The sequence below is a fragment of the Delphinapterus leucas genome, chromosome 10 (genome assembly GCF_059928025.1).
Source record: "Delphinapterus leucas isolate spDelLeu-1000000601 "Yukka" chromosome 10, BTC_Dleu_Yukka2, whole genome shotgun sequence".
Lineage (NCBI taxonomy): Eukaryota > Metazoa > Chordata > Mammalia > Artiodactyla > Monodontidae > Delphinapterus > Delphinapterus leucas.
The window spans coordinates 60,833,816-60,851,901 of NC_143138.1; the positions used below are offsets into that span (position 1 = coordinate 60,833,816).

The 18,086-nt window shown below is 45.8% G+C and overlaps 1 protein-coding gene across 2 annotated transcripts; it reads right to left on the reverse strand.

Moving 5' to 3' along the window:
- Nucleotides 1-358: 358 nt before the first annotated feature.
- ZNF621 (zinc finger protein 621) lies at nucleotides 359-17,873 on the reverse strand. Of its 2 annotated transcripts, none has more exons than XM_022563644.2 (4): nucleotides 16,091-17,873; nucleotides 5,087-5,213; nucleotides 4,400-4,507; nucleotides 359-2,619 (listed from the first exon to the last, which is right to left on the reverse strand). In XM_022563644.2, the coding sequence occupies exons 1-4, from the start codon at nucleotides 16,193-16,195 to the stop codon at nucleotides 1,559-1,561; spliced, it is 1,401 nt and encodes a 466-aa protein (XP_022419352.1). In that variant the 5' UTR covers nucleotides 16,196-17,873; the 3' UTR covers nucleotides 359-1,558. The 2 variants fall into 2 exon arrangements, with proteins under 2 accessions (XP_022419352.1, XP_022419353.1); XM_022563645.2 differs by having other exon boundaries at nucleotides 4,400-4,504; nucleotides 16,091-17,870.
- Nucleotides 17,874-18,086: the final 213 nt, after the last annotated feature.

Here is an 18,086-nt window from a genome sequence, read left to right on the forward strand (position 1 = left end):
GAGTTTGGCCAGAAAATTACTCTTTTTACACCAGCTTATTCGGACACATGGTAAAGTTTAAGAACCACTAATGTAAAGGTTTTTCTGTTAACTGCAATGGAGACACATGCAGACAGCAAAAGCAACTTTAAAAAAATGTTATGGCCCCTTCCATCAACATTTAAGGATTTACTTTATATTAGTGCTAATACAGGCAGACCTCAGAGATACTTCTGGTTCAGTTCCAGACCACCACCATAAAGCAAATATAGCAAGAAAGCAAGCCACACGAATATTTTGGTTTCCCAGTGCATATAAAAGTTGTTTACACTATAGTCTATGAAGTATGTAATAGCATTGTCTAAAAAAAGAACATACCTTAATTAAAAAATACTTTATTGCTAAAAACTCTTAACCATTATCCAACAATGCAGTTTTGTCACAAACCTTCAATTTGTAAAAAACAAGTTATCTGCGAAATGGATAAAGTGAAGCGCAATAAAACAAGGTGTGCCTGTAATGCATAACTCAAGTTCTTTTTCCAGGAATTACTTCACATAGTCCTTTGCACAGTTATAAAAGATTCTCACCTAAGGTCAAAAGCAAGAGCAATCCAAAATTCCACTTCACTAACCTGTCACATAAGCTTAACCACTGACCCGTTACATAGCCCTCTTTGTTCCTAAAATACAATTCTGCAGACATATTCAGATTTCCCCCAAATCGGTTGCTCCTATTTCTTTAGTAATTTGCCAAAGTTCATGTCTACAATTTGGAGAAAAGTCAATGTAGAAACCAGTGCTTGCCAACAGGAAACCAGAATGCACACCAAGAAAAATTTATGCAACAGATGGAACAAAGATGAATGCCTTGGTGTATGTTTACTTAGGAAACCAAAGTTACAAGGAAACATCTAGATATCAAGAGCAAAACTAAAGATTAAAAAAAACAACTTCATGTTTAAAGACATGATTGCTATTCATCATATAAATGATTGTTATCACTGTATGTTTTCTTTTTTTTTAAACTGGTTATTTCAAATGATCTTTTGCAGAGACGTACAAGATCCTCAATGATCTGTGTCAATAGCAACCCAACTTCAACTGCATGAATACACCACACCTTCACCCAGTGAACAATCTGCATTCGTTTCTAAAGGCCATGGTTGGAAGCTCATTGCAATTCTCAACTCTGACAGGTCTTAAATGCCTCCTCTGTTTCTCCCAGGCTGCTTCTCTCTAATCACAGGGGCCTAATACGGGGATGTCCTCTCTCTCAAACGTCCCTAATTCACCAAAGCGTCCTATTAGCACTTCGACCACCAGCAGCCCCACAATGCAGACACGGCCGTTACTGTTCAAGTCTGAAAGGGACCAAAATGAAGGTCAAGTATTTCCATTTTCTACCCAGAAATAAAGAGAAAATATCATACAAGCACAGTCTTTAAATATATCTCGATTACAATGGCGCTTATGCCGAAACAGCCGTAACACATGTACGGTGTAAAAGCCACAAATCAAGCTTAAGTTAGGTTGGAGATCTGCTGTGTGTAACAGCCAGAGAAGTGCCAACACAGAGCTCACGAGGGGTGAAGAGAAGGGGTCAGAATAACTGGGGAAGGCTTCACAGTGGGAGGAAGACCCTGGAAGACTCGTACTATTTGGACAGGAGAAGAAGGGACTCCAGAGGCGGGCAGCAGCATTAACACGGGCCTGGAGGCAGGAATGAGGACGGCATGTGGCAAGGCCAGTGAAGGCATGGCCACAGCCGGAGCAGAGCAGGGGCCCTGGAAAGGCATGTTAGCTAAGGCTGAAGAGGGGCCCTGGGGACACAGCAGGGACGGCCCGAGAGCCTTGCCAGGCTTCTTCTCCACGGGGTGCAATTTCTGATGCTGAACAAAGCTGCCGTACCACTTGAAGGCTTTCCCACATGCCTGACACTCATAAGGCTTCTCTCCGGTGTGAACTCTCTGATGTTGAATGGAAGCAATCTTCTGGGTGAACGCCTTGCCACACTCCTTACACTGGTAGGGTTTCTCCCCGGTGTGAATTCTCTGGTGGGCGATAAAGAGTGACCTACACCCAAAAGCTTTCCAACATTCCTTACATTTATAGAGTTTCTCCCCAGTGTGTAGCCTGTGATGCTGAAGGTAGGCTGCGCTCCGACGGAAGGCCTTGCCGCACTCCTTACACTCATACGGCTTCTCGCCCGTGTGGATCCGCTGATGCTGGGTCAAGGCTGTGTTGGAGCTCAGACCTTTGCCACACTCCTTACATTCATAGGGTCCTGCGCCAATGTGATTTTTCTCGTGTACGATACAGTCATAGCTGGACTTGAAAGCTTTGCCACATTCCTTACATTTGAAGGGCTTCTCCCCAGTGTGGCTCATCTGATGCCGAATGAGCTTTGAGTTATATCTGAAGATCTTCCCACATTCTTTACACTCGTAGAACTTCATTCCACCTCGAAGTATTAGATTGGGATTCAGACTGAAAGTCTGCCATGGTGCCTTGCTTTTAAAATCAAAGTGCTGAGACACGTTTCTGAAAAGCCCTCCCACTGGCATGCTGTGCACCTCTGTTTCTTCAGGGGCTTCCTGCTTTACCACTGGCTCTTCTGTCTTAGTCCAGGACTCACCACCTGACCAAAGAAACCACAAGTGTTCCTCGTTACTGAACTGGAAGGGAAACAGGATCCAGTGGTCCTGATTTTCTCTCGTAGGAAGTGATTTTTTAAAAATTACCGATAAGATGGCTACAAGCATCCATAAAGGAGGATGAGAGAGAAAAAGAAAAACAGTAACATATAACTGGAGAAGTGATGACACTGGAACCAGTCCAGGAAGTGCCTCTTATAAGGAAGGGCTGGGGAATGAACCAGGGCAGGTGAAATGTGCAGAATGAGAATGGGAAGGGGACTTCCCTGGCTGTCCAGTGGTTAGGACGCCATGCTTCCACTGCAGGGGGCTCAGGTTCAATCCCTGGTTGGGGAACTAAGGTCCCGCAAGCGATGCAGCACAGCCAGTTAAAAAAGGGGATGGGGGTAAGGAAAAGAGGCAGGAGGGGAAAAAAAGAAAAAAGAGTGGGAGAGGTGAGAGGAAATCAGCAAGAAATGGAAACAGGTTTTAAAAGAGAGAGAGGGAGATCTCGAAGAAGGGAAAAGACACCCGTTAGATGAGCGGCTGAGCAGTGCGGTAACACACACAGAGAAACAATGGATCCCAATGCCCCACCTGGAAGCCAGGAAACCACCCATATTCTGAATTCTAAATAATGGCCTGATAATTCTACTTTTTTTTTTTTTTTTTTTTTTTTTTGCAGTACGTGGGCCTCTTACTGTTGTGGCCTCTCCCGTTGCAGAGCACAGGCTCCGGACGCGCAGGCTCAGCGGCCAGGGCTCACGGGCCCAGCCGCTCCACAACATGTGGGATCTTCCCGGACCGGGACACGAACCCATGTCCCCTGCATCGGCAGGCAGACTCTCAACCACTGCGCCACCAGGGAAGCCCTGATAATTCTACTTCTAAATATTCCACATAGGTGTTCCAGTGGTTAGGACTCCGTGTTCTCACTGCTGAGGGCCAAGGTTCAATCCCTGGTCGGGGAACTAAGATCCCACAAGCCACACAGCACGGCCAAAAAAAAAAAAAAAAAAAAAATCCACATAATATTCTGGGATAAAACATTAGTTCTTTCAGAAAGTCAGCCAGAACACAAGTTGATCGAAGAGCTGTAGGCTACTGTGGTATTACTGCTAAAGGAACCACTATTTACAACGTTGCAGTATGTGTGAGAAATGAGGCTTGGAAACTTTCTTCCTAAAAGAAAGAAAACCCAAGTAAACAAAAGCTCCCAGGACTGGTAAGCAGTCTCTGGGAAATTTTAGGGTGGGTGGGTGTATTGGGTGTGGTATTGGGGGAATATTCTTGCCCTTTCCTCTATAGCCCTATAGAAAACAAATACATCGTAAACCTCACGATTATGACATCAGGAACTTTTAAATACTAAACATGATTTAAACACTAAAGAGGCAAATAAAATCATAGCTATAGCACAGATAAATCAGTTTGACCCACAGAATAATATTTTCCTTAAAAGTATGGCTGAAACCCTACTTCTTTGCCATGAAAATTGGCATAAAATTAAATATTTTCCCTGGTAAAGTGAGAAAAGAGGTGGTTTCAGAGGTAGTGGGTCACAGCTTTTCCATGGGAGGATAGCCATGTGGATGTGGACAGCGTGCAGCTATGCACTCCTAGCGACTGGTCCTTCCGGGCTCAGCGCGGGAGCTCAACAGAGGTCAGAGAGCGTACTGAGTACTACCTTATAAAAACTACAGGGAGCTTTGTTCTCTGCTGCAGGAGAAATATTTCGAGTAAACCAGGAAGGCAAACCAGAAAGCACTAGGTCCTCTTACTCACCTGGACAGATGCCTCTCAAAATCTCTGCTTCCCAGGGATCTGGGCCCCATGGTGCTTCCCCTCTCTCCAGCTGGGAGATCAGAACAGGTGTAGGGAATGGAAGTGCTTCTCCAGCAAGAAAGAGAGAGAGACAAGTTGAGGGGAGACATCCAGAGCTGTTCCTGAGATCTCTCTGCCCATCCCATCGTGGGCTAGTTGGGGAGGGGAGAAATGGACTGCCCAGGGGACCAATGGGCCACCAGGGGTTCTGAGGAAGGGGTCCAAACTGTGCTCCAAGGTATGGCCAGGGAGACAGTGATTCTCCTCAGGGAGAAAGTGCAAGCTCACCCTGACTCAGAAGAAAGGAAATCCCTCCAGGAAGGATGTATGTACTGATATCCTAGGAGGCTCCTCCACACAGGAGAGGGCCCACATCCCACAACACTGGAAGGATGGAGGAACAGAGGTCTCCCAGGGGTACCCGGGAGAATCCTCTCCCTCAGGGTCCAGAACCACGCTCTTCCCTGGGAAGTAATGAAGTCCAATTTCAAAGCCAAAGGGAACCTGAGATTTCCCCACTCAGCATCTCCAAAGGCTGATAAGTGCAGAACTCCCCTCTGGAGCCATCAAACCTAAGGACTACTAGAATCCCCAAGATATCTGAGAAGACGTGAAACTATCACAGAAGGCCAATGAGAGAGACCTTACCCAGGGAAGCCACATTTGCATAATTCTCCAGCATCACCTCCCTGTACAGGGCCTTCTGCACAGGCTCCAGGCTGGCCCACTGGTTCTGGGTAAAGTACACGGCCACATCCTCAAAGGTCACTGGCTCCTGAAACAACAGGTTCCTGCTGAAGCCTTGAGCAAGGGCCAGAAGGGGGCAGTCTGAGCTGCAGGGAAGAGATGGACCTGCCAGTGTCTGTGACTCTGAGCCCCATGGAAGGTTTGCTCTATGGACAAGAGCATTCAGCACCCCAGCCAGAGGCCAGCCAGAGGCCAGTGTTCCCACCTCCAAACTCAGAACACCAATGCTCTCCCACCTACTCAGCTCTGGGGCTCCAAACTGTCATCCTAACCTCATAACTTGGCATCTGGGGCTCTCCTGCCTGGTAACTGCATCAACCCCTATGTTCATTTCTCCATGGATCTGTCCCTCTAGCACCTGCTGCCCTCATGTACTCTTAACCTGTCACCTAATTTCTGTACACCAACCACTCTCTCTGTCTTCCCTCAGCTGAAGTACATATGCATGGCCGCATGTACTCCCTGCCCCAGCTTCTCCTGGCCTTCCCCAACAGCTTCCACTATGCGCAGAGGAGCCACTCCTTAGGAATAGTCCCAGTGCAGCTACATGTAAAAAAGTGAAGTTAGAACATTCTTTAACACCATACACTAAAATAAACTCAAAATGGATTAAAGACCTAAATGTAAGACCAGATACTATAAAACTCTTAGAGGAAAACATAGGCAGAACACTCTCTGACATAAATCACAGCAAGATCTTTTCTGATCGTCTCCTGAAGTAATGGAAATAAAAACAAAAATAAACAAATGAGACCTAACTAAACTCAAAAGCTTTTGCACAGCAAAGGAAACCATAAACAAAACAAAAAGACAACCCACAGAATGGGAGAAAATATTTGCAAACGATGTGACCAACAAGGGATTAATCTCCAAAATTTACAAAAAGCTCATGAAACTCAATGTTAAAAAAACAAACAACCCAATCCAAAAATGGGCAAAAGACCTAAATAGACATTTCTCCAAAGAAGACATACAGATGGCCAAGAGGCACATGAAAAGATGCTCAGCACCTCTGATTATTAGAGAAACGCAAATAAATACTACAATGAGATTCACCTCACACCAATCAGAATGGCCATTAACAAAAAATCTACTAACAATAAATGCTGAAGAGGGTGTGGACAGAAAGGAACCCACTACACTGCTGGTGGGAATGTAAATTTGTAACAGCCACTATGGAGAACAGTATGGAGGTTCCTTAAAAAACTAAAAATAGAGCTACCATATGATCCAGCAATCCCACTCCTGGGCATATATCTGGAGAAAAACATGGTTCGAAAGGACACATGCACCCCAATGTTCACTGCAGCACTGTTTACAATAGCCAAGACATGGAAGCAACCTAAATGTCTATTGAGAGAAGAATGAATAAAGAAGATGTGGTACATATATACAATGGAATATTACTCAGCCATTAAAAAGAATGAAAGAGTGCCATTTGCAGCAATATGGATGGACCTGGAGATTATCATACTAAGTGAAGTAAGTTAGACAGAGAAAGCCAAATACCATATGATATCACTTATATGCAGAATCTAAAAAAAAAAAAGATACAAATTAACTTATTTACAAAACAGAAACTGACTCACAGACTTAGAGAATGAACTTATGGTTACCAGGGGACTGGCGGTGGGGGGAAGGGACGGATTGGGAGTTTGGGATTGACAGGTACACACTGCTATATTTAAAACAGATCTCCAACAAGGACCCAATGTATAGCACAGGGAACTCTGCTCAATATTCTGTAATAACCTAAATGGGAAAAGAATTTGAAAAGGAAAAGATACTTGTATATGTATAACAGAATCACTTTGCTGTACACCTGAAACTAACACAACATCGTTAATCAACTATACTCCATAATAAAATAAAAATTAGGAAGCATCAGGAAGATGGTGGTGTGGGAAGATGCAGAGTTTGCCTCTCCCCACAACTAGGGCGCCTGCCAGACGCTGGTGGGGGACCCTGATGCCCAAGGAGATGGGAATAAGCCCCAAGTGAACCGGTAGGACGTGGGGGTACTGAGCGGGGAGGAGAGGCGGAGGCTAGATAGGACTGGCAGCCCTGAAGGGTGGCTGAGAGGCGGGAGGGGGTCCCATGACTAGTGGGACCCTCAGGGGCTCGGATCATGGGGAGCACACCCAGCGTTTCCCCTGCCCAATCTCCAGGACCAGAGGAGCAAGAGACGGGCGGAGGGCGTTTGCACCACCCACTCGGGCCCATGGAGACTGCTAAGTTCCCAGGCTGATTCCCCAGCCCTCCAAAGCCCACTCCAGGCCGCATCGGTCCTGGGGAGGGAGACCGGGGAGAACAGGAGAGGCAGGCGGGAGGGGCCCTCTGGGACTGGAGGAGCAGGAGAGGAGCAAGGGCATTTGCCCTGCCCACTCGGGCCCAGGATGCCTGCTGAGCTCCCAAGCGGGGTTACCCACCCTCTGAAACCAGAGGTGGGGGGTACACCTGGGCCCCTTCTGTTCTGTTGAGCCTAAGCCCCACCCCCCACCCCCGTCAGGGCCTTTTTCAGCCCTGTGGGTCCTAAGCATAGGACCTGCCCACCACCCAAACCTCGCCCCTGCTTAGGCCATGCCTTCCAGAGCCAAGGCCTTTTCCATCTTTTTTTTTCCCTACTCCTTGTTTTTACTATTATGGTTCTGTTTTACCTTCTGGTTGTTGTTTCATCTATATTTTTATTTTTATATTTTTTCTAACATATCTGTTAGCTTCCTAGTTTAATTTTATTTTTTACTTTGTTACTGTTCTCCTTTTTCTTTTTTCTTTTCTTTTTTGCACCACCCTGCACGGCTTGCGGGGTCTTGCTTCACGAGCTGGGGGTCGGGCTGAAGCTCCTGCGGTGGGAGCTCCGAGTCTGAACCACTGAGCTAACAGAGAACCTCAGGCCCCAGGGAATAGTCATCGCAGTGAGGTCTCCCAGAGGTCCTCATCTTGGCACCAAGACCCAGCTCTACCTAACAGCCTACAAACTCCAGTGTTGGAAGCCTCAGGCCAAACAATCAGCAGGACAGGAACACAATTCCACTCACAAAAAAAAGGAGATGGCAGAAAAATATGTCACACATGAAGGAACAAGGTAAAAACCTACAAGACCAAATAAATGAAGAGGAAATAGGCAATCTACCTGAAAAAGAATTCAGAGTAATGATAGTAAAGATGATCCAGAATCTCGGAAACAGAATGGAGGCAAGGACTGAGAAAATACAAGAACTGTTTAACAAAGATCTAGAACAACTAAAGAACAAACAAACAGAGGTGAACAACACAATAACTGAAATTAAAAATACACTAAAAGGAATCAATAACAGAATAACTGAGGCAGAAGAATGAATAAGTGAGCTGGAAGACAAAATGGTGGAAATAAACTGCCAAGGAGCACACTAAAGAAAAAAGAATGAAAAGAATTGAAGACAATCTCAGAGACCTCTAGGACAACACTAAACACACCAACATTCGAATTATAGAGGTCCCAGAAGAAGAAGAGAAAAAGAAAGGGTCTGAGAAAATATTTGAAGAGATTATAGTCAAAAACTTCCCTAACATGGGAAAGGAAATAGTCACCCAAGTCCTGGAAGCAGAGAGTCCCATACAGGATAAACCCTAGGAAAAATACACCAAGACACATATTAATCAAGCTAACAAAAATTAAATTCAAAGAAAAAAAATTAAAAGCAGCAAGGGAAAAGCAACAAATAACATACAAGGGAATCCCCATAAGGTTATCAACTGATTTTTCAGCAGAAACTCTGCAGACCAGAAGAGAGTGGCACGATAAACTTAAAGTGATGAAAGAGAAAAATCTACAACCAAGATTACTCTACTCAGCAAGGAACTCATTCAGATTCCACAGAGAAATCAAAAGCTTTTCAGACAAGCAAAAGCTAAGAGAATTCAGTACCACCAAACCAGCTTTACAACAAATGCTAAAGAAACTTCTCTAGGCGGGAAACACAAGAGAAGAAAAAGACCCACAGGATAGAAAGCCCAGAGTTAAGCCCACGCACATATGGTCACTTAATTTATGACAAAGGAGGCAAGAACATACAATGGAGAAAAGACAGCCTCTTCAATAAGTGGTGCTGGGAAAACTGGACAGCTACATGTAAAAGAATGAAATTAGGACACTCCCTAACACCATACACAACAATAAACTCCAAATGGATTAAAGACCTAAATGCAAGACCGGACACTATAAAACTCTTAGAGGAAAACATAGGAAAAACACTCTGACATAAACCACAGCAAGATCTTTTTTGACCCACCTCCTAGAGTAATGGAAAGAAAAACAAAAATAAACAAAATGGGACCTAATTAAACTTAAAAGGTTTGGCACAGGGCTTCCCTGGTGGCGCAGTGGTTGAGAGTCCACCTGCCGATGTAGGGGACACAGGTTCGTACCCCGGTCCGGGAAGATCCCACATGCCACGGAGCGGCTGGGCCCGTGAGCCATGGCCGCTGAGCCTGCGCGTCCGGACCCTGTGCTCCGCAACGGGAGAGGCCACAACAGTGAGAGGCCCATGTACCGCAAAAAAAAAAAAAGTTTTGCACAGCAAAGGAACCCATAAACAAGATGAAAAGACAACCCTCCAAATGGGAGAAAGTATTTGCAAATGAAACAATGGACAAAGGATTAATCTCCAAAATATACAAACAGCTCATGGAGCTCAATATCAAAAAAACAAACAATTCAATTAAAAAATGGGCAGAATACCTAAGTAGATATTTCTCCAAAGAAGACATACAGATGGCCTAGAGACACATGAAAAGATGCTCAACATCACTAATTATTAGAGAAATGCAAATCAAAACTCCAATGAGGTATCACCTCACACTGGTCAGAATGGCCATTATCAAAAACTCTAGAAACAATAAATGCTGGAAAGTGGCTTCTCTTGTTGTGGAACACAGGCTCTAGGCACATGGGCTTCAGTAGTTGTGGCACATGGGCTCAGGAGTTGTGGCTTGCAGGCTCTAGAGTGCAGGCTCAGTAGTTGTGGCGCATGGGCTTAGGTACTCTGCGGCATGTGGGATCTTCCCGGACCAGGGCTCGAACCCGTGTCCCCTGCACTGGCAGGCGGATTCTTAATCACCGCACCACCAGGAAGCCCCATTGGGTGGGTACTTTTAAATCTTATCTTTGGGACTTCCCTGGTGGTCTAGTGGTTAAGACTTTGCCTTCCAATGCAGTGAGTGCAGGTTCAATCCCTGGTCAGGGAGCTAAAATCCAACAAGCCTCGTGGCCAAAAAACCAAAAACATAAAACAGAAGCAATATTGTAACAAATTCAATAAAGACTTTAAAAATGGTCCACATCAAAAAAATCTTGTCTTTCATTTACTCTTTACAACATATATATGAAGTCAGAGTTGTTACTCCCATTTTTCAAAGGATGAAACTAAGATTCAGAAAAATTCATTACTTTGCCCAAGATCACACAGCCAGGAAGTGACACAGCTGGGACTTCAACCCAAACCTGTCAAACAGCAAACCTGGGCTCTTCCCACATAGCATGCTGCCTCCGACACGGGGCTCATGAACTTCTCCAAACACATAGCTAACCCCTGAACCTCATCATAACCTGGTGTTGCCCCATCTTTGGAGAACATCTTTTCAAACCCAACTTCCAAAATTACCTATCAAGCCATCTTTACTGTGCTCCCTCCAGGCCACGTGGGGCCCCTCCCCCAATCTACACTGAGCGATCAGCTAGCTATTTCAAAACCGCACACACCATCCTAGGAGCCAGAGCCTCTGCATCTTCCATGAGATGTAGGAGCAGTTTCTAACGGTGTCCACTGGCTACCTTCTCTGCTTCTATAGACAGCACAGTGCAGACCACAGAGACTGGGCTCAGCCTGGAGGGGTTTCCTGCCTTCTGCACCTTCTCACCTTCATGACCCCGCAGATGATTCCGTCTCCTAGGAGATTCTCACCACCCTATGCAGTCCAATGAAAAGGAAGACACCTACCCACAGGGGCTCAGCTAAGCCCCTTACTCTTTGCGTGTCCCAGTCTCTCCTGGCAGCCTGTGCACTGGAGTCAGCAGAGGGGACAGGGAGAAGGGAATGCTCTCACAACTGCTCCTGGGGGAAGCAGGGAAGAAACATACCCCAAGCATAAATGCTGGCAACTTAAACTGCTCCCAGCCACTCTACTGGCACTACACTCAGGTCTTTCTTAGGGGGTCCTTTGCAAACAAGAACTAAGGAACTCAGTTCAAAAGGAAACGTTGAGAGAAGAACAAATTTAGAAACTTCTCAAAGGGAGAGTTGACCCTTAAGCTGGGCAATGACGAGGCTCAAAGGGCCCCCCAAATAGCTTGAGCCCCAAATCCAAACATCAGACAGAACCATGATGTCCTGTGAGTAATCACTGCTTCAACAACAAGGCATTAAAGGGCTTCTGATGACAGCGGCCACAGGCTCACAGGTAAACCAAAGTTCACCTCTGCGTGCAGCAAGTCAAACCTCACTCCCTCGCATCTTCAGAGCTGTTCTCACAACTTTCTCCACCCAGTACCATCTTCCTCCCCAAACTGTTCTTCCCATCTGCTGTCAAATAACCCCAGGTATCATGAGTCCAAAAAAATGCCTATTATTAAAGGAGAACTTACTTTTTCAAGACAGTTAGGTTGTTGATACATTCTTCTTCCTCCTATGGATGGCCCCTATGTACCTCAACTTATTTTAATTTTCTCCACAGTATTTTTCATCATCTGACAAATTATACTTTTATTGTCTATCTCCCCCCACCAGGTTGTAAGTCATGAGGCAAGGATTCTGTTTTGTTCATTATTGGTTTACTAGCACACAGTACATTTGCCTGGCAGATGCAAGATGATTAATATGAATTTGCTGAAAGAATTAATTTCAAAAATGGTTTGATCACCAATAAAAATTTTTATACTTATGAAGAAGGTCAGAAAACAACAGCAAATACCACCTTAACAGTGAAGTGCCAGAGCACATCCATTAAAGTTGATGGTTGATAATTTACCAGGCACTGAGGTTCTACTTTCTGTGAAAGACTGGAGGAGGAGCATAAATATAGGAAAGAAACATAAACATCTTTGCAGATGAAATAGCTATCTGCCTAAAAAATATCCAAGACGCAGGAGAATAAACAAAAAACATTTAAAACTGACAAAATAATTCATTAAGTTAGCTAGATATAGGATAAGTGAACAAAAAAGATTACCTTTCCTAAATACCACCATAAACAATTAGAAGACAAAAAAAGAGAAAATTCATAAAATTTTCATAAAATTCATAAAATTCAAAAAAGAGCTATTCATATGAAAATAGCTAAGAACCGACCTAACAAAAACCTGCAAAACCAAGACAAGAAAACTAAATGTTTATTAAAATAAATAAAAGAGGAACTGAATAAATTGAAACATACAGTGTTTCTGAATGGGAAGAATCAAACTTGTAAAGAAGTCAATTACCCCAATTTTGCCTAGGAATTCAAAACAATCCACTCCCCCACCAAAAAATCAATGAGATTTATACAGGGGTAGGGGATCATTTTGAGTAATCTGAAAAAATTAAGTGTGAAAGACTAGCTGAGAAGGTTTTGAAGGAAATACATTTTTGAAAGAAATGATGAGGGGTAATTAAACCCTACCTTAAAAAGACAATACTTCAAGAAAACGAGACTACAAGCCATAGATAGTGAGAAAATATTTTAAAAGACATAATAAAGGACTATTATCCCAAGTATATAGAAAACTCTTAAAACTCAATAAGAAAATGAACAACCCGATTCAAAAAATGGGCAAAAGACCTGAACAGGTACCTCACCAAAGAAGTTATACAGACGGCAAACAGGTATATGAAAAGATGCTATACAACAGCGGTCCCTAACCAAGGACCAGTTTCGTGGAAGACAATTTTTCCACGGACTGGACGGGGGTGTTGGGGGTGGTTCAGGCGGTAATGTGAGCGATGGGGAGCGGCCGATGAAGCTTCGCTTGATCGCCGCTTACCTTCTGCTGTGCAGCCTGGTTCCTAACAGGACCAGTCCAGTACCGGTCCTTGGCCTCGGGGTTGGGGACCCCTGCTCTACAACATATGTCTTCAGGCAAATGCAAATTAAATCAATGAGATCTACACATCTATTAGAATTGCCAAAATCCAAAACACTGACAATACCAAATGCTGGCAAGGATGTGGAGCAACACAAACACTCATTCATTGCTGGCAGGAATACAAACTGGTGTGGCCACTCTGGAAGACATTTAACAGCTTCTTACAAAACTAAACATACTCTTACCATATGATCCAGCAATCATGCTCCTCGGTAGCTTCCCAATGAGTTGAAAACTTACGTCCACACAAAAACCTGCACAAGGATGTTTATAGCAGCTTTATTCATAATTGCCAAAACTTGGAAGCAACCAAGATGTCCTTCAGTAGGTGAATGGAGAAATAAACTGTGGTACAATCAGTCAATGGAATATTACTCAGCACTAAAACGAAATAAGCTATCAAGCCATGAAAAGTCACACAAGACCTTAAATGAATACTGCTAAATGAATAAAACCAAAATGAAAAGGTATGATACCAACTACACAACATCCTGGAAAAGGCAAAAAGATCAATAGTTGCCAGCAAGGGAGGGCAGAACACAGAGAATTTTTAGAGCCTTTGAAGAGGCTCTGTATGATACTACAATAATAGATACATACCATTACACATTTGTAACCCATAGAATGTACAACACCAAGAGTGAACCCTGGGCTTCCCAGGTAGCACAGTGGTTAAGAATCTACCTGCCAATGTAGGGGACATGGGTTTGAGCCCTGGCCAGGAAGATCTCGCATGCCGTGGAGCAACTAAGCCCGTGCGCCACAACCACTGAGCCTGCGCTCTAGAGCCCACGAGCCACAACTACTGAAGGCCGTGTGCCACAACTACTGAAGCTTGTGCTCCTACAGCCTGTGCTCCAAAACAAGAGAAGCCACTGCAATGAGAAGGCCTCGCACTGCAACAAAGAGTAGCCCCCGCTCGCTACAACTAGAGAAAGCCCGCGTGCAGCAATGAAGACCCAACGCAGCCAAAGAATAAATTAAATAAATAAACTAAATCTACTAAAAAAAAGAGTGAACGCTAATGAAAGCTACGGACTTTATGTGACTATGATGTGTCAATGTAGGATCATCAATTGTAACTAATGTACCACTCTGATAACGATGGAGGCTCTGCATGTGTGGAGCCAGGAAGCATATGGGGACTCTGTGCTTTTTGCTCAATTTTGCTATGAACCTAAAACTTCTCTAAAAAAATAAAGTCTACTAAAAAAGAAAGGGAAAGGGGCAGGGAGAGCAATACTTAATCTCTTACCTGGACTGCAATATCATCCTGACTCACACTCTTCTGCAACCAATGCACCACTACAGGCTGAAAACCTTTTTAATATATAAATCCATCCCTTTCAACTCCCCTGCTTAAAATCCGTTAGTGTCTTCCTACTGAACCCAGAATAGAAACCAAAATCTTCACAGTGACCTCCAAGCCATGTGCCCAGCTGTCCCACCTCACAATGAACTACTTCCTCTGACCTCTCCCTGTCTCCAGAGTACACCCAGCTTTCTCTCCCAGCCCAGGGCCGATGCATTTGCTGTCCTCTCTGGAAAGTTCTTCTTTACTTCTTTCTCCAGTAGTTTCCAAGACTATTTCTACCTCATCCTTGAGGTCTCAACGTCATGTGACCACTTCCATGAGGGCTTCCCTGACCACTACCTTCAAAGGTAGCTTCTTTGGGGCTTCTCAAATTTGAGAAGGTGCATAAGAATCACCTGGAGAGCTTGTTACAACAGATTCCTGACCCCACTTACCCTACCCTCCTCACCAATCTGACTCCAAGTCTACAGTGGGACTAACAATTTGCAATTCTAATGAGCACCCAGGTGATCCTGATGCTGCCCACCTATGGACCACACTTTTACAAAGCACTGAACTTTAGCAACAGGTAATTATGGTAACTTATTTGTTTTTGGTAAAAGTACCCTCCATGAGAAAAGGGAACCTGTCTGCATTATTCAGTACTATGCACCTAGCATTTAGAAAGCACATATGGAAAAAACAATGCTGGTCTCTCTGGGATACATCTACTACTTGTGGAGCAATCTCTTCAATAAAGAATTTCTCTGGGGCTTCCCTGGTGGCACAGTGGTTAAGAATCTGCCTGCCAATGCAGGGGACACGGGTTCGAGCCCTGATCCGGGAAGATCCCACATGTCGCGGAGCAGCTGAGCCCGTGCGCCACAACTACTGAGCCTGCGCTCTAGAGCCTGTGAGCCACAACTACTGAGCCCACGTGCCACAACTACTGAAGCCCGCGCACTTAGAGCCCATCCTTCGCAACAAGAGAAGCCACCGCAATGAGAAGCCCGCGCACCACAACGAAGAGTAGCCCCCACTCGACGCGCCTAAAGAAAGCCCGCACACAGCAACGATGACCCAACGCGGCCAAAAATAATTTATTTATTAATTAAAAAAAAAAAGAATTTCTCTGATCTCGGCAGGCAAACTTTTTTTTTTTAAATCCCACATTCCTAATTTATCCACCACCCCCAACTCATTTCCCCTTTGGCAAGGCTGTTTCCTGTATCTGTGCTGGCAACTTTTATTTGTAGAACATGATCTGGATTTCCACATTCAGGGGGAATTTCTTGGCTTGGGTCCCCCTTTTTCCACTTAAACCTATTCATCCAAACTCATCACTCTGTACACACGAGACTCTTATTTCCTCCACCACGTATTTACAACCACAGCCCTTGGGATGGACTCAAGAGGGAAACCATAGCCTGGCCAAGTTAGGCCTTCTTGGTCCTTTCCTGATTACCTGATAGCTAATGTGATTTTTAAAAGACTGAAAAAAAGCTCAGCTCACCTGAGGCCAAGTGGTTTGGAGCATGGCTGATGTTCCCTGGCTCCGTGCACTGTCTTCTGGGTTTGGAAGAGCAAGAACCTTAAAAGCTAAAAGAAGAAGAGCCATGAGTGCAATAGTCCCTGTGCTACGCCACCCACAGCCGCCTACAGTCTTCCGTCTTTTCCTTTCGAGCACTGGCAGGAGGCTCTATCAGCCCTGCTCTGGCTGATCGCCCCAAACCCTCATAAATTGCACTGCCTGGTCCTCGGGACAATTCACCACCTGCCTGCTCTGCCCAAGAGCGTTCTGGGGCCCATTCACATTGAGCGGACCTAGTGATCCAAGACGAATCCCGTCCCTACAGTGCTGGGTCTGAACAAACAAAAACCTAAAAAAGCGCTTAGAGGGACCATGACATTGACCCCAAAAAGGGTGCCTTTGGAGAAGGGAGACAGGGGTAGCTGGATCTGGATTGAGCTAAAATACTTAAGTGTTCCAGTGGGTGATGATGACAGGAGACCCCAACGGGTTCTCCACCCAAGGAAGCAGGAGACCCCAAATATCAGAAACTTCGGTACCGGGCACGGGAGGCAGTTGGGCCAACTTCTTTAGGACAAAAAAGAGGATCACGCCTCGGTGGGCAAGGGACTGGACCAGGGCTCTAGGAGGCCCCGCAGCCACCTCGGCGGCTTCTGCGAGGCCCAGACACCCGAGCACCGGGTCAGAGAGGCGAGTTCAGGGGCGGGGTGCTGACGAATCGCTAAGGAAAGCGAGGAAGCTGGCGCCGGACGAGACTAGCAGGAAGAACTCGCCTGAACCAAGCCTGTTCCCCTCAGAACCCCAAGAGGTGAGTCTCCGAAAGCCGATACGGAACCGATCACGGGCGTCGAACGCCCCTCTAGGCCGTCCGGAAGCGGCCCGTCTCGGTGGTCCCCGCAGCGCGGCCTCACGTGACCTGAGGGGGCGGGAATAAGGGCGGGCTCTTGCCCGTGACGTCGTTTGCGGGCGCCGCACCGCTGTGTTAGCGGCGGGTGCCTCCGCCCCTGTGCTTCAACCGCTGAGCCGACTGAGGGCGGGCTGTGAGGGCGCTGATGCTACCTTACTCTACTCAGATCTCGGTCTCTAGACCTAGGTGGGCCCCAGTTAACCGACTGCCCCATCAGCGGTCGGCCGCCTTTATTCCCTGGGTCACCTGGAGCCTGAGCTGTGCGGGTGTGGGGAGAATGGCTTCTGTTGTGTCATCTCCTAGAGGCCCACGCCAGGCATCCCGCTTGGGTTCTAGGCTGGGCAGCCGTTAGGAGAACCATGGTTCCCATCTATCTTTTTTTGTTTTTTGTTTTTTTTTTCGGTACGCGGGCCTCTCACTGTTGTGGCCTTTCCCGTTGCGGAGCACAGGCTCCGGACGCGTAGGCTCAGCGGCCATGGCTCACGGGCCCAGCCGCTCCGCGGCATGTGGGATCTTCCCGCACCGGGGCATGAACCCGTGTCCCCTGCATCGGCAGGCGGACTCTCAACCACTGCGCCACCAGGGAAGCCCCCATCTACCTTTTTAAGGCCCTCTCCCTTCCTAGGACCTAGGCGTGTGGGGGACCTTTTAGGGCAGATTCATTTAACAACCAAAATAACAGTGACTAAGGTTGCCAGGCATCCTGTATATACAAGTCCTATATTAAATGATTTTGTCCTGTATTGACTTTGGCAGGATGCCCTAAATGTCCTGTGTTTAGCTTTTTTCAATAGGGTACAAAAATTCTGTAGTTGACAGCTATTCCGCCTAGTTAACTGGCAAGTAACTTAAATTTCAACACTGGCTGAAAAAAACAATCATACCTCCACAAATGAAGATCTGGATAATCCCTTACAGTCTCTCCGGCAGGTTTGTCTGAGGCAAGGAAGTTGCGGGGGGGGGGGGGGGGAGAGCGGCGGCTGAGAAGTGAAACATTAAAAGGACTGTTTTTCAGATTCAAGAAACGAAAAGGCTGTTCTTTGACCAAAGTTCCAAGCCACGAACGAGTAA

Bases quoted from the DNA above. Each gene is read 5' to 3' on its own strand.
- ZNF621 (XM_022563644.2), bottom strand. From the start codon at position 16,195: ATGGCTCTTCTTCTTTTAGCTTTTAAGGTTCTTGCTCTTCCAAACCCA. The intron at 4,508-5,086 runs GTAAGGTCTCTC...TTCTTGCTGGAG, and splicing joins TGCAAATGTGGCTTCCCTGG to AAGCACTTCCATTCCCTACA. The intron at 2,620-4,399 runs GTGAGTAAGAGG...TTCTTTGGTCAG, and splicing joins TTTGAGAGGCATCTGTCCAG to GTGGTGAGTCCTGGACTAAG.